We start from the raw sequence: 15,778 nt of genomic DNA, 5'->3' as shown, positions 1-15,778 counted from the left end.
GAAACATGGTAACCTAATTCATTCCAACTAATATTGCGTAATAGAGTTGCGCGGGCTCTGTACACACATATTTGAATCGTCGATGCGAGTCATCTAATTCGGTCAGCACATTGGTATAGCGACTTCATTTCAACTGTATAGACTTGCTTCGCCATCTTGAAAATTGCAGCGACTTTTTTCACGATAAAAATGTATAGAACTAACACGTGGCAATCACGTGACTTATCGAAAGTTATTGTCAGTTCTATTTTTGAACTTCGTTATGGAGCGACTATCTTCGGCGATGATATATAGAAATGTCGGCGACGCGCGTTGTGTAGAAGGGCCTAAATGTTCACTGAAAAAAACTTACAATAAAAATGTCATCCTAACCGTGTTATTCTGAAACCAAAATATCTATATAAAATATCGTCATCAATTTAAACGGAGATTTGGGACTCAGAAACCCAAGGTTAGTCAAGCATCACCATAATATAAAGAAGGCTCAAACACGTAGACAAGTACGTAACTCTATGTGGATTAAGAGTAACCTGAGTATATTATAAAGGTTATCAGGTATGGCAGCCACAAATATATGAAATTGAATACTTTATGACCAACACTTTACAAATACCCTGGTATCGGTAACAATCAACATAACCTTAATGGTATATGCATAGTTTATATTTCTCAAAGTGTAACCGAGTATTTCCACACAAAAACAATGATACAAAAACACCTTTTCAACCTTATCATTCTATGAAAAAAAAACTGTAACAAAAATATGTTGCAATACATACAGCAGGCAGTGAAAACACAATTTAAGTCTTTAAAAAGATAGCTTTACCTTTAACACTAATATCTGTATTTATAGTGGTATAGTAGACACCAGCACAGCATCTGTTGCACGAATTTGTCGGCTCGCCCAGTGCAAGACCACGATCACACAAAAAACAGACGTAACGTTGAAGCAATTCCGCGTTTCGTCTGACAAGTGTGGTACTGGAAGCCTAATTTTAGTCTTTTTTCCTCTGTCACCCTTTTCTTATAAGGAATTGGAAGAAGTGGATTTGACGGAGGAGGGGAATCATAGGAAGAGGAAACATACTTTTTCTTTGCGTGTCCTCCTCCGTCGATTAAAAACGCATTTGGAATGTGGATGTCTATGGGCAGCGGTTGCTTCGCTATTTTGGCGAATTAGGTGACCGCTTTCTCATTTGAAACCAAATAATAAAAAATAAAAAATTCCTTTGTTTCTTCGACTTTTTTAAAAAACATAAAAATACTCCTATTTAGGTGTAAGCAAAATAAGTTATTGAATATTCTAAGAACGTCTGTCCATCATAGGCCACATTATTTGGCTCAGAGAACAGTGTTTCTTCCGCCGCGTTAACATTACGTCCACGTATCTCTGTTAAAAAGTTTTCAAATTTCTCTGACATGTTTCATAAAAGCCATTATAATACGAATAATTTACAGTTCCAACTGAACTATTTTTCAATTTACATCTGTTTTGATAAATTACTATTTGGGTTTATATTACTTTAATAATCTAACGAAAAAAATCAGAATGTTATTAATAATTTTTTGTGTGCAGATAATTAATAATTCAGATATTTTTTTTTAATCATTTAACTTGAAATTTTAACTTTCTTAAGAAAATGTACACATAAATAAAAGAATTAATACTGTGAAGGTAAAAAAATAAACTATTAAGGTTTCCACAATGTTTCCAATAAAGGAAGCATTCCTTTTAATTTGATTGGATAGAACTCGTTTGATTTTAGTATTATAGGTATAGCATCGAAACTAATTTTGAATTAATTTAATTGTTCGTACAAAGGTGAAAAATAGGAAAATAAAACATTAGGATAAACATAAAGGATTAAAGATTTCAATTCCGTTTATTTGAAAGTACTTTCAAATAATTCGATTTTTTTTACATTGGGTTCACCTTTATTATGTTTAACTATTTCATTTATGTTTTATATTTCGATACTTAATATCTAGCTTGTAATAGATGTCTAGTATTAAATGTCTAATACGAGACTCGCCATCGTATCATCATCGACAAAAATTTTATCGGGCGTAAAGTAAAATAAATATCCCATACTAATTTTGACATAATTGATGATGATGATACTAAGGCGCTTGTCGCAAATATTCGTGCCATATATTTATTGAGTCCTGTAAACATTTTTTTATCTGCTAAATAAAAAAAAATCATAAGCTGTACAATAAATATTCCCAGTCCAATTTATGTTTGTGACATTTTATAAGACCGCTGTTTGTAATGAAATTAAAAAAAATCTTTTTGATCTTTCACAGTCAATTTAATGTTGAGAACAACAGATTTTTATGTAAATTGCTTTATATTCTGATGCTATGTTGTTTTGATATAATACTACTAAACATAATAATACATATATTTAAATATAATACTAATAGTTTTAATAAAGTTTACATCAGTTATTAACATTAAGAAAAATATGAAAAAATCACAACGTGTAATAGGACCTCTAGATGCCGAATTCGACGGAAAAGGAAGAACACGGTAGGAGTGCATTACAGGATTATTCGATGGGGTCGTCGAGTTTATATAAATAAGACGTGAACTCGAGTGATCGATGAGTGCTTAAGTGTAAATTTGTCATAACGAATCTACACTTAACAATGCAGTAGTTATTATTATAAAACAAAAGTAGTACGAGTACAAGTACAAGAGCGAGTATAAAAAGTATATTATCTTTTATAAATACTTATATTAAACAATCGTGAGGGTAATAGCATCTAATTTCTCATTACCGCAATGACATCTACATTGTCTGTGGTGACGTTTGCTGACAGTTTGTTTGACAGTTGATTAGTGTTAAGTTAGCCGAGATTAAATTGTAATTAGTTGTACTAATTATAATGGACACCATGCGTTTCCGTACACCTAATTATATCTATTAATAAATTGTGGTAACAAGATATACATTTAATATGTTAAACTTATTCAGTATGTTTCCAACCGTGGGTTCTGAGACAAAAATCTCTGCATAAAAATATAGTCATTCCTGTCAATGTCTTTGACAATTTAAATGTTTCAAACGTGAATTTTGGAAAGACTCCCATGTTAGAATGTAAACAAAATTATCTTTGGCGGAGCTAATTATGTTACGATTTTGACATTATCTTATAGTTGTAAAACAAGCTTTCTATAAGCTAATCGCTATTTGCAAATTACGAGAGGTTCACTTAAAATTAACGCTAATACGGTATCAATATAATAAGCAGACAGTTCCGCTCCAGAGGGCGATAGTTACGCACCGATACTTACAGAAGCTCGTACTTGAAATAAGTAGGATGACCATGATTTGAATAGCAAGCCACAAAACGTCCAAATGTAAGATTTTAATATACGACTTAATATATGTCTTGACCGATTACGAAATGTTAATTATCACTGTTTGTATTTTTTTTAAACCGTAATAAAAGTAAGCCAAATTTTCTGGCTCTTTAAAAGATTATTTGTTCACTCTAATATATTTGGAATAATCAATTTTCTGTTCACCATTATTTTTTTATATGTAAAATGAAAAATCAATAAACTAGTAATCTATATTAAGGACAATCTTAATATTGTATATTTCTATCAAATTTAGAATGCAAATATAGATAATTTTCTTCACAAAAGGCACATATTTGCACTGATAAAATAAAGAAAAACTGTCCCATTTTCGTTACACACTAGCCGATAGAAGAAAAAAGAAAGTTATAGTCCTTGGTTATTTTTAAACGTGGTCACCCTTTTAATTAATCAGCAAGCAGTATCAGACGCGCTATTGCGCTGTTGCGGTGAAACGCTGAGGATTTGCTAAAATGTAATGCCAATAAAATTCACACATGAAGACGGATTTAGATTTTAGAGACACCTACGGATTTTCTTACCCACCACCACGTTTAATTTAAAACACTGCAATTAATTTTGTACATAAGCACCTGTGACGTGAAAAATTATTTGTCCTTTATGTTAATTTAGTAATTGTTTTATGATCAAGTCTCGAAAGTAGCATTAATCCATAGTAAGTATTAAATTATTGCTAAGTCCTCAAACCTACCTATCCATCTCCATCTCCATCTCTATACAAATTATACCAAAATAGCACCACCAATATGTACAAAAGATTTTAACGCCATCTATTTGTCATGTTGTCAAATTTTTATTGGTGTTTGGTGTCTTAGCAAGCAGGTAGATGTCGATTTTGTTTGACTTGGAAACTAATTACATTTAAGCGAATATGAGAAAATGAAATATTAAAAAAAATCAACACGCAAATGGCCAAAAACACCCAGCATATTTTGTGACATTTTTATTCATAGATATCAAAGTTTATTCAGGAAAATACAACTCTAATTTGTTTTTAGTCTGTGACTTTGATCAGGATTTTGTTAGTGTCGGTTTGGCGTTTTGTCAATGCCAAAGTCAACATTTTAAATTCAAATGTATTTTAACCGACGACATTTTTCTAACTTTTTGAAAAATTTTATAAACAATTATTTATTTTAAAATGGTGGTTAAAAATTCAATGCAACAACTTTTAGAAAATTTCCCGAAATATGTAACTGAAGTGCAATCAAGTCCCAGCTATGTGGAAATGTATACAGGAAATAATAAAGACATTGTACTTGTTTATTCTAAAGTAAGTTTTGTTTTAATTTGTGATTAATTTATTTCATTCTAATTTAATAATTATTAAGTTAAGTTAGTTAATTATTTCTAAGCGTGTGCTTGTGTCTTTTAGTTTTTAAAAATTACTTTTAAATTTTCAGGGAAAGCAGTCGATCGGTCCCACAGATGATTGTGGTAAAAATAATATACCATCAGGCAAGTTTATAATTATATATTTAATTAGGTTTAAATTATATTTTTAATACAATAATTTCCAATTAAAGTCACTCGTGAATTCCATTTTTAGAAGAATTAGAACTCACTGGATCTCCATTAAAGCTTGATCTCAGTCTTCACACAATATTGGATGAAACTATGATGCCCGATGAACCACAGTTGTGGAAGAAAGAAGAAAATTTCCATAACCCTATTGACATAGAAAAATCAAGGTTTGTAATTTTATTCATGTAACTTATGGATACCTTCTGCTTCTCATCTTAAAATACAAACTTAATATGTTAGATTTCTTCCTTCAGTACCATTGTTCAATATAACAGACAAGTTAATTATTAACAGAGTACTCACACCAGAGATTTCAATTGCCGTTCACTAGCATCAACAAATATTCATCATCCCTTTAATTCCCTCTTCAAAACAGGAACTATAATATGTATTAACACATGTCACTGCGCTTTACAGTTTGATTCATACAGACTTTAATTTAGACTTTAAATTCCAGAGAAATAGCAAATTTTTACAACAAAATCTTATCAGAAACAAATAAGGAAGATGCAATACCTATGTGGGTGCTATGCAATCCTTCATCAGAGAATAAACCTTTGCTGTTAACTATCCAGTCAGATAATACTAACTTTACGAGAGGCATTGTTACTTATGAAGGTTCGTCAACATTAGATGAAGTTGATGTGGATAAATTAATTCAAGATTTTGCAACTCAAGCTGGTGTAAACGAGGATATGGTGAGAATTTTTTTTTTTATTATCAGATCTTTGCATCCCTATTGACAAGCATTAGGCCTAAAGTTAGGGCTAGTTATTTCTAAATGTTGATAATGTAATATTGACAAAATGTATTTAAAGTAACATAAGGTGCTAGAACCATTTTGTCAGTTAAAAATGGTACTTTAAGCACTAAATACAGTCAGGACCCTTTGCTGTGTTCCACTTACAGAAATCGACGCCCCCACCAAATAATTTTTCAGGAGAAGCAAAAAACCGTATTTCTTTAATAACTTCATCAATAATTATTGTACAAGAATCTTTTAGATACCAAAACAAAGCTAATTTTTATGGCTACATTGTATTTAATTTTCATTCATGTATTCCGTGCTATAAAGGAAAAATGATAATACCGGAAATAAAAAAAATCTGTTTCAAAAATGACTTTATCTCCGTAATTAAGAAAGACATAAAAAATGCACAATGTGCTATAGGACCTTTAGATTCCGAATTCGACGGAAAAGCAAAAACCCGGTAAGAGTGCATTACAGGGTTATTCAATGGGGGCTTCGAAATTATCAAACAATTGCCTTGTTTCTTAAAATGAGACCCCCCAAATGACTGTCTCTTTTAAGGTGGAATATTGCTAGATTACCCCATAGTATCTATTACTGTAAACCAAAGCATGATTAAAATTTTGTGCTCTCATCCGTATGTGAAGATTAGTACTGACAGGTAATGTAACCAATAAGTTCGAAGCCTAAAATATCAGCCTGCATCTGGCTGTACTTGAGGCCCTATTTTATTAATTGCTTAAAATAAATTAGTTTAAATAATTGTATATACAGAGGGTATAGGAATATTTCATATAGTATAAATCTTTTAAAAACTATAAGGGTTTTTTCTTAAATTCCAGGTAAACTTGTCAGTGAATTGCAAGTATGTTTTATCTGGGACAACATATAGTACAGTAAACACTAATGAATTGCTGATTGCACCTCACGGGGGAGTAACGGAGCTGTTATGTTCATGGTCTGCAAGAACATTGCTTACACCATACATTAACTGTAAAGTTAACTATGTAAGTTAATTATCTTTACCACAACTGTGAAATTCTACACTAATATCAAAATATGTTTTTTTTTTCCTTCCTTTGTTTTCAAAGGAAATGTAAAAATTTGTTTTTATAAAACTATACATTGATGGCATAAAGCCATTGAATGCCTTTTATGTAAACAGAGAAATGTTAAATTCCAAGTATATTTCATTTTTTCAATTATTTGTGAGATAAAAAAGAGAAATAGTCCAACCTAGATAAGCGAGAGTCTAAGAGAGGCCGTATCTTTCTCGCTTATAGAGGTTTCTTTCTAACCTAAGTCTTTTGCTTATAGAAGTTTCTTACTTATCCAGATTCAACTGTATCCTGCAAATAACAAATCACAAATATCTCCATTTAAAACTTATTATTATCTCTATTTTGTTAAATATGTTTTATACAGAGATTTAGGTCTCAGAAAACCATAGTAACTGGCAAACTTTATGCACGTTTTTTAATGTGTTTTTGATTATTTTTATTGGTTTGTAAAACATATTATTTTTTAGGCACAAGAAGTAATAGTTGGTCATTTAGCAAGTCCATGCAACACACTGTGGAAGTCGGTCAGTTCACTGCACAATATAAATCAGATTCTTGTAGAAATGACAGCGGCTGGCTTCAGTTCTGTTAACTTAGAAACCGCTGAAATAAGGTAATTACTAAAGTATTGTATAAGTTAGATAAATTAACTGAGTGGATTTTTTTTTTTTTCTAAAAATATTAGCAGATTTCTGAGTTTATCTAATTCTAGTTTTTAAAACTAATGAAAATCTATGCTCCTCATTGCTTTCATTTATAAAATGCCGAAGGCCTAATTTTAGTGCTCTTCCCCTTCACAATTTTATTATTAAAAAAGGATGGGAAGGGAAAGTGGATTTGGCGGAGGATGGGAGGCATAGGAAGGGGAAATATCCTCTTTCTGTGCGTCCCCTTCTCCGTTGTTTAAAGGTCCATGGCAACGGTCGCCTCGCTATTTCTGAGAATTCAGGTGACTGTTTGCTCGTTTGCCACCATTTCATATAAAAAAAAATAATAATTCAAGCTTCGATTGTATTTAATGTCTTTTTTAAAATTAGTAAGTTAAAAAAAACTTCGAGTAGAGTTTTTCATATGATCAATATAGTTTTAATTCCAGAAATACTGTGCAAGGTATGAAAACACCTGATGTAACTAAACGTCTCAACAAATTGTTCAATGAGACAGAAATATATACTTATACTGCGGAGTGTCCCGCAGGAGGCTGTATCTGTGTAACGGAGGATACAGACAGTCTTAGACAATGCTTGTCTTCTATGGCCGCTAATGGTTCCAGTAATGATTTTACATATAAGCTATGGGATATTTTAAGAGGTAAATATTTGTTATTAGATTTGCAGTGTTTAAGTTAATACAGTCCAACCTGGATAAGCGAGAACCCTTTATAAGCGAGAACTAATGTCTGGTCCCAACGGACGACCTAAATAGATAAATTCAGGTTAGAGATAAGCGAGAAATTATTTCGGTCGCTTGGACTCTCGCTTATCCAGGTTCGACTGTATTTTATATGTCCTAGTTTTTTTTGTTTTTTTATAGATTTTTTGGTCTTAGTTTAGCAAAATTATTGGTACATATTTTAAAAATTCTATCTTTAATTATAGATTGTGGAAATGCAGAAGAATTAATAACTTTATTATTACAAGCATTAAAGTTTGTTTCTTCTGGAAAAATACGACCATTTGTAAGTAAAAAAAAATATTTTTTAATAATCATTTTTGTAAAGCAGCTATTTTTTTTCGGTGATTTCTTCTTTTTTTTTGTAAACTCCTGATTTGTTAATTGTGAAAATATTGTATTTCTCTTTTTATTAAAATTACCTTCAAAGCTTTTACACCTATTTATTATTATAGAGTTAAAGATAATCCCTGTATTTTTTTTTATTTTACTAATTTGTCTTTATTACAGATAGATGTGAACAACAAAACATATCTATCTAAATTAGTACTGAAATTATCCAGAGGTCACTCTCAGACATCCAAAGTGTTGAAAAATCTTAGAAGCAGTCCACCTCAGGCGTTGTCATTGGTCGCTCAGGTCGGGATAGAGAAGACCATGTGGGAGTATACCAAAGTCATGTCACTTGTAGAACACTCTTTCTATATCGCTGGTATATGGAATGCTGATACAAGGTAAACGGTTCATAACTCTATGGTTTTGAGGCATGTCATTTTTATCATTAAGAAAAAAAAAATTTTTTTTTTTTTTTTCAAATTTTGTGTTAAACTAAAATTATGGTTTTTAGATACATTTTTCTTCAATTAAATTGTTTAGTTACTTAGATCTTACTAATAGTAATGCTAAAGTTTAGATAAATGGATGGATGTTTGTTTCAATGTATCTCCGGAATGGCTAAACAGATCTTGATGAAATTTTGTACAGATGTAGAACAATAGGCTTCTTTTTACTTTTATTTTTTTAATTCCGTGTGGATTGAGTCGTGGGCGACAGTTTTTTTTTTACTAAATGTCACAAATATCTGTAATACAATACTAAGGGAACCTAATGATTGAGTGTTGTTTTTTTTTGTTGCTTATATTTCTAGGAGTCATGAATCTATAGAACAAATAAACCAAACGATACAAGACATGACAATGGGTGGTGACTTCACATTGAATCCATTCGAGAGTGTCAGTACCGGAGAACATTCCATACGACTTGACTCTGACTCTTTTTATTGTGAAGATACAAATGAATTGACTGTAGATGATTTTGCTTCCTTAAAGAAACATGGTTTAGTCAATGAAAGGAAAGATGCTAATGAGGTATGATTTTTTTTTTTTTTCAAAAAAAAATTTTTTTTTTTTCAAAGTATATCTGAAATCAAAAAAAATCATACAATTAGCGTTTTAACTTTTTTTTATGTTTTGAGTTTTTTTTTTTACTTTTTAACCCCTTACTGCTTTAATTATGAAGGTGTGATAATTTTTTTTTTTAAATGTGTAAATTTTTTTTTCTTACAAAAAAAAAAACAAAATACCTTAAATTTTTTGTAAAATCTTTTTTACAGCTTGTTAGAAATAAAAATTATATTCTCCTTATGTATTACAGGTGCCTTTAATAGCAGATGAAATAGATATAAGTCCGTGGAAGAATCTACTGATGAAGTTTGCTCAAGTTCATGTCTGTTTGGAACATTTATATCGCGTCGAGAATTGTTTGAGAGTTAATTTTGGTAAAGTTATACTTTTCAATCTCTTCTTATCTCTTTTTCTACTATTCTTTGTTATTACTAAATGTTAGTAAATTTTTTTTTTGCTTTTACAATATCTTATGACAGTTAATTCAACTATTATCAAAATTCGGATCAAATAAATAACTGAAATTGATATTTGCTATATTTTTTTTTAGCTTATGTATTTGAAAAATGTTAATTTTACATGAAACATATAAACTTTAAGAGTAGATTTTTTTCTCTTTTTTTTCTTTTTTTTTCTTATTCCGTTAAGAGTAAAAAAATGTTAAATTTTATTCATATATTTTCAGACCAAATGAAACCAATAGCGTCAAAGTTGTTGGAATTATATGTGTCAGAGAAGTCCCCGGTGAGAACTATAGGTCAGTTGTTGAGTGATCCGGTGCAAAAAATATTTCTACCTATCACTAATATCATCGTTCAAGATCATTTAAAGTGAGTTTAAATCAAATATGTTTTCTATAGAAGAAGTTTATGATAATACTAGCTATTTCCCACGACTTTGTCTGTGTGAAAATTAAAAAAAAAATAATTTTGCATTTATGTTCTTGCCAATTATGTTCTACATCTGTGGAAAATTTCAGTTAGAACCGTTCTGGAACCTTCTAGCAAACATCCATCCATACATTCAAACATTCGCATTTGTAATATTAGTATGACTAGCTTTTGCCAACGACTTCGTCCGTGAGGAAGTAAAAGAAAAAACAGACTATGTTCGCATCTATGCTAAATTTCACCGAGATCCGTTCAGTGGTTCTAAAGATACCTTTTAAAAGATATCCATTCATCCATCTAAACATTCGCATCTATCTATATATATAAAAGAAAGTCGTGTTAGTTACACCATTTATAACTCAAGAACGGCTGAATCGATTTGACTGAAAATTGGTGGGCAGGTAGCTTAGAACCAGGAAACGGATATAGGATATTTTTTTACCCCGTTTTCTATTTTTTATTCCGCGCGGACGGAGTCGCCGATAAAAGCTAGTTTATAATATTACTAAAAAGTTTTTCTGCTCAACACTTTAACATCTAATTTAAACTTAATCAAAAATAGATTAAATTCCTAAATAATTTCAAGTTAAGGGAATTAATTTGAGGTTAATAGCGGTTTTTGCACTTTAGGAAAATGGCGTTCTGGTATCGTTTGGAAGTAACAAAGAAAGATGATGATTCAGGCTTCAAAAGGGATATGAAAAATGTTTATATTTTCTCACAAACTCCTGTGTTTCCACCATCTGTTTGGCAACATTTAGGTAAAATATTACATATGTTGATATATCCCTCAATTGCTCTTAAACAATGCTTTTTAATTCATACTAAGTGATTAACTGAACTATGCCTAAGGGTCCCTTCACATAAACGGAGTAGAGTAGAACAGTTTATCGCCAAAGGAAAATAAGCTTTATACAATTGAAATAAGATTTAATTTTACTTTTCAGTTTTTTTTTTTTTTTCAAAAGCCTTAAAAGTAAATTTAAATCTTATGTCAATGGTGTAAAGTTCAATTTCTATTGTGATAAAAATTTACTCTAAATTTGTTTCCCACTCCGGTGTGAACGGACCTTTAGGATAGATAAATGTAACTAGAATTTTTATTAAAAAAAATTGTATCTATCAAAAGGATGAAAAGGATGCTTTAATCTCATAAAGTCTAATTAAAAAAAGATGTTTTTTTTAAAGATTTTACTCGTTTTTTAGAGCCGACTACAGAAGATGTAGCGGAGGTGACAACGATTGGTGAAGAATTGTTATACCACTCCACTAAGTACACATATATTAGTAATAAGTTGATTAGAAAATTAAATATTTAGATTTTTTATTTACTTGGAACAACTGTATTAATCTTCATCGTCAGCTCACTATACGTCCCCACTGAGGGGCTCGGAGCCTACCCCAAGTTAGGGGTGACTAGACCATAGTCAACCACAGCTCAGTGCGGGTTGACTTCACACATATCTTTGAATTTCTTCTCAGATATGTGCAGCATCACAATGTTTTCCTTCACAGTAAGAACGTCGGATAAATGAACATATGTAAATCGAAAAACACATTGGTACATGGCGGGATTCGAACCCAGGACCTGTAGATTGCAAGTCAAGTGCTTAACCCCTGAGCCACCGATGCTCTTATATTACTTAAAAAATAGAATTAAAAACTTTTTTAAATTTGTTTTTTTATTTTTATTTTTAAGGATTATTTACTCATATATCATCAAAATTGCTTCTTTTATAAGTTCTTTGTATTTGTCGTAATTTTTGGAAACATACGCATAATAATATTTCAATAATCATGATTTCTGGTAATATTTTATATTATGCGATGGATCAGATGTACAGGAAACAATGGGAAGGGGATTTGACGGAGGACGGAACGCATAGGAAAGGCAAATGTTCTCTTTCTGTTCCCTTCCTCCGACGATAAAAGGTAGCTAATACATCTGCAATTACAGATGTCTGTGAGCAGCGGTTTCTTAGCTATTTCAGCGAATCAGGTGACTTGCTTGTTTGGCGACTTTGTATATAAAAATTGTCTATTTTTGTATGGTTTTATGCGCAATGTATTTATATGTTTGTGGTATTTACATTAAATATAAGGAAAATAAAAGATGTTTTTTTTACTTAAATTGTGTTTTAAATCGATCATCATCATCAGCTCGTCCACACTGAATGGTTTGGAGCCTACCCTTAGTAACGGATGACTAGGCCATAATCAACCACGCTAGCACAGTGCAGGTTGATTGACTTTAACACAAATCTTTGAATTTCTTCGCAGATAGATGTACATATGTAAAACGAAAGAACACATTGATACATGACGGGATTCGATCCCAAGACCTGTAAATTACAAGTTAACTCCCGAACCCCTGAGCCACCGACGCTCCTTAAATTGATATGAAACATTATTTTAGAGAGAGAAAACTATTCAATACAATATTACGAAAAACATTATTCGTTTTGAACGTTGCGAATTGAATTTTAAGTTAAAATTAAAAAAAAAAATTCAACACATATTTTACTAGTTTAAAAATGAACAAATTACACATTGTTATCTATTCTAAATGAATGAAGGCATGAAATATATTTTCAACGTCTGCTTTGGCAATGAATATATCAGATAATAAATCTAGTCGACCCATTTGTTAACCGATTTTTAATTATACACGTAACAACAGAAGTAACACGAAAATAATTCTCTCCAATACGTCGATAGTGTAAACCATTGCGTCAACAAACAGGAACGGAACAATGTCTTTGATCTCTGAGGTTAATAAACCAATTGATGGACGTAAAACAGTCAATATCTTTTAGTGTTTGATTATTTGTATAATGCAAGAGAATTCTAAAGCATTTACATCTCGTTTTCTTTAAAAATTATAAAAGTTATTGAGATTAGGCGAAATTAAATTAAGGATTTAAGAGTATCTTAAAAAGGAAGCTGTAAGTAACTTCGTAATTTAGGAATTTAAATAAAAAAAAATCTGCAATTTTTAACAACTCTACTAGTGCACTCAAACACGTTAATAAACAACTGACTAAAAGAATCTCTTAATTTGAGAAATCTAAACTAAGGAGTCGCTTTTAGTAACAATTAAACCACTTTTTATATAACACGTGTCTGAAATTACCAAAGAATCTGGTTTGTCGGGAACAACGCTTCTTAAAATATTTACTCCACTCCCCATGTCCTGGTGATCTCATTTCCTCAGTTATGTATGATCGATATAATAGCGGCAGATTTAACGATCTTGCAGAAATGTACAGTTCGAGACAGAATTCTAAAGGTAACCTCAAAAACAAAATGACAATGTAGATTACGATGAAGCACTAATAGCTAGTATACTAAGGAAATTATGGTTAAAACAAGCATTTTTCATTTCCCTCTATTTATTTTCCTAATTCAAGAAAGTTCTCCGCAGTTATACGAGATGTCTTTCTTTCTCTCCTTAGCTCATGTAATGGTATTTGCGATGTTATAAATAGCATACACCTTCCTTAATATTGTCAAATGAAAAAGAAATTCCTAAATATGTTTTCGTACTTCAGAATTGAATACATGCGATAAGAAGAACTGCTAACAAAATGTATTCCTATTTCTCTACATCTATATTCATAATTTAAACATTGTTTTAATAATTTAACTAACCAAGTTTGTCGGTGGTTATACCTCGAACTCCTGTACTGTTTGTTTACTTGAGGGGCCACGTGCACTAATTATCCTCTTATTTCTCAATCATATTGTAAAGTTATTCGTGGCGTGTTTGGGCAAGCGTTCCGGCCACCGGATTATGTCTAACATCCCACTTAAAATCTTCAGGGACGTTTCTGTCATAAATATATAATTTTTATAAATAATATATTTCGAATGTCACAAAGTATTGTGGGCGTGCGCTTTAATTTTCTTTTGAGTCTATTTTGGAAGTGATTAGTAACGTTTCTTTACTGCTTATAACGTTAAACTTTTATTCAACTTTTGTCAACATATTATTATTTTGTTATAACGAAATGTCAGTAATAGGATAAAGCAAAGGTGTCTTGTAATGTCTGATCTATCATCATACAATATAATATAAAATACCTGCAAAACGCCTCGACATGTAATCCCTTATTAGACAGCTTTTGGGCTTCGTGAAATTTGAGCCCGGAAAGGTCATTTGGTAAGTAGCACTATCGATTTTGCTAAACGATTATGTGATGACACAGTTACTTAATTTTTATCAAGGGACCTTGATATTAATGATATTATTTTTAAAAACTTGGCAAAATAACTAAAATAGTCGCGATAATATAAATAATGAGCCATAATCCCCAATGTAACATCACTCAACAACTTTACAAGTGACAATATTATTATGTAAAAACTAAAATAAAATGGTGTCTGACCTATAAAATTACGTCCGGCCTTGTAAAATTATTTAAGCGAAGCCTTTTACGATTGTTGTAGGTTTCACTTTTTTTAGACCGTAGTTTTACGTGTTGTTAAATAGTATAATAATTCGAAGAATAATAAAATTAGCGAATACTTTTTTCGTCTTAACGCATAAGTGATAAACAACAGATTTGCTGTTTATTCCATCTGTTGATCGCACGGGTCACCATTACGATGTGAAAACGTTTGTATTTGAACAACGAACGTTTGTTATTTTGTAGCCCGATTGTTCATATTTATAGCTTCCTCTCGCTGAAAAGATTTTTCCACGACAACTGTGATAAATGGTTCTGAGATTCAATGTACGTTCTTGTAAGACCCTTGTACACCAGGAAACGTAAATCTACTACTAGACCAATGCAATATCATAAAGATCGTACACAGACAGGAGTCGCCGACATTTTTTTCTTTCGTCACACAACCCAGCCTCTCCCTATCATGATCGTGAGAGAAGTGGTTGTGATTATTCAGATGGCGAAGCAAATCTGTGCGTGTACTGACCAAATAGACGACTCAAGTCAAAGATTTAGCGTAGTTGGTATAAAGCGATAAAACACGATACTCTCGACACAAGTGTGTAAATTAGTTTCGAAGATTTACGTTCCCTTGTGTACGATGAGCCTAACATTTGAAATTTAAAATCGTAGGACGCGAAAATCTATGAGAAATTATAATTATCCAGTTTAAAACATATTGTTATCCCTGTTTTGTCAAAGATGATGACAGAGATGAATATATATTTTATACAGAGATTTTAGTCTCTGAAACCAACGGTAATATGTTCATAATTTGATTACTAATCCTTTGTTGCTTATAGAATTAGATGGTTTATAATTGCGGTGAGTGCGACTAACGTTCGTTGACCCTCGCGTGCCCTCCGACCTCAGCTAATTGCAGTCACTGGATAATGGTGACGCAAGAACCGGAGGAGG

General features: G+C 31.4%; 1 protein-coding gene across 1 annotated transcript; it reads left to right on the top strand.

Annotated features, from left to right (window-relative positions):
* The first annotated feature begins 4,490 nt into the window (after positions 1–4,490).
* On the top strand, positions 4,491–11,809 carry LOC106712853 (protein zwilch). Its single transcript, XM_045679376.1, has 14 exons — positions 4,491–4,664; positions 4,795–4,849; positions 4,941–5,082; positions 5,373–5,613; positions 6,509–6,673; positions 7,195–7,340; positions 7,824–8,038; positions 8,326–8,405; positions 8,630–8,853; positions 9,267–9,486; positions 9,773–9,896; positions 10,208–10,352; positions 11,043–11,173; positions 11,619–11,809. The coding sequence occupies exons 1-14, from the start codon at positions 4,533–4,535 to the stop codon at positions 11,729–11,731; spliced, it is 2,133 nt and encodes a 710-aa protein (XP_045535332.1). The 5' UTR covers positions 4,491–4,532; the 3' UTR covers positions 11,732–11,809.
* Positions 11,810–15,778: the final 3,969 nt, after the last annotated feature.

This window comes from Papilio machaon, chromosome 9 (genome assembly GCF_912999745.1).
Source record: "Papilio machaon chromosome 9, ilPapMach1.1, whole genome shotgun sequence".
Lineage (NCBI taxonomy): Eukaryota > Metazoa > Arthropoda > Insecta > Lepidoptera > Papilionidae > Papilio > Papilio machaon.
Note: the sequence above shows the minus strand (reverse complement) of the source record. Positions and strands in the feature narration are given on the sequence as shown.

Excerpts from the sequence above, each read along its gene's own strand:
- LOC106712853 (XM_045679376.1), top strand. The coding sequence starts at position 4,533 with ATGGTGGTTAAAAATTCAATGCAACAACTTTTAGAAAATTTCCCGAAA. Across the intron at positions 5,083-5,372 it reads ATTGACATAGAAAAATCAAG|AGAAATAGCAAATTTTTACA; the intron begins GTTTGTAATTTT and ends TTTAAATTCCAG. Across the intron at positions 7,341-7,823 it reads TTAGAAACCGCTGAAATAAG|AAATACTGTGCAAGGTATGA; the intron begins GTAATTACTAAA and ends TTTTAATTCCAG.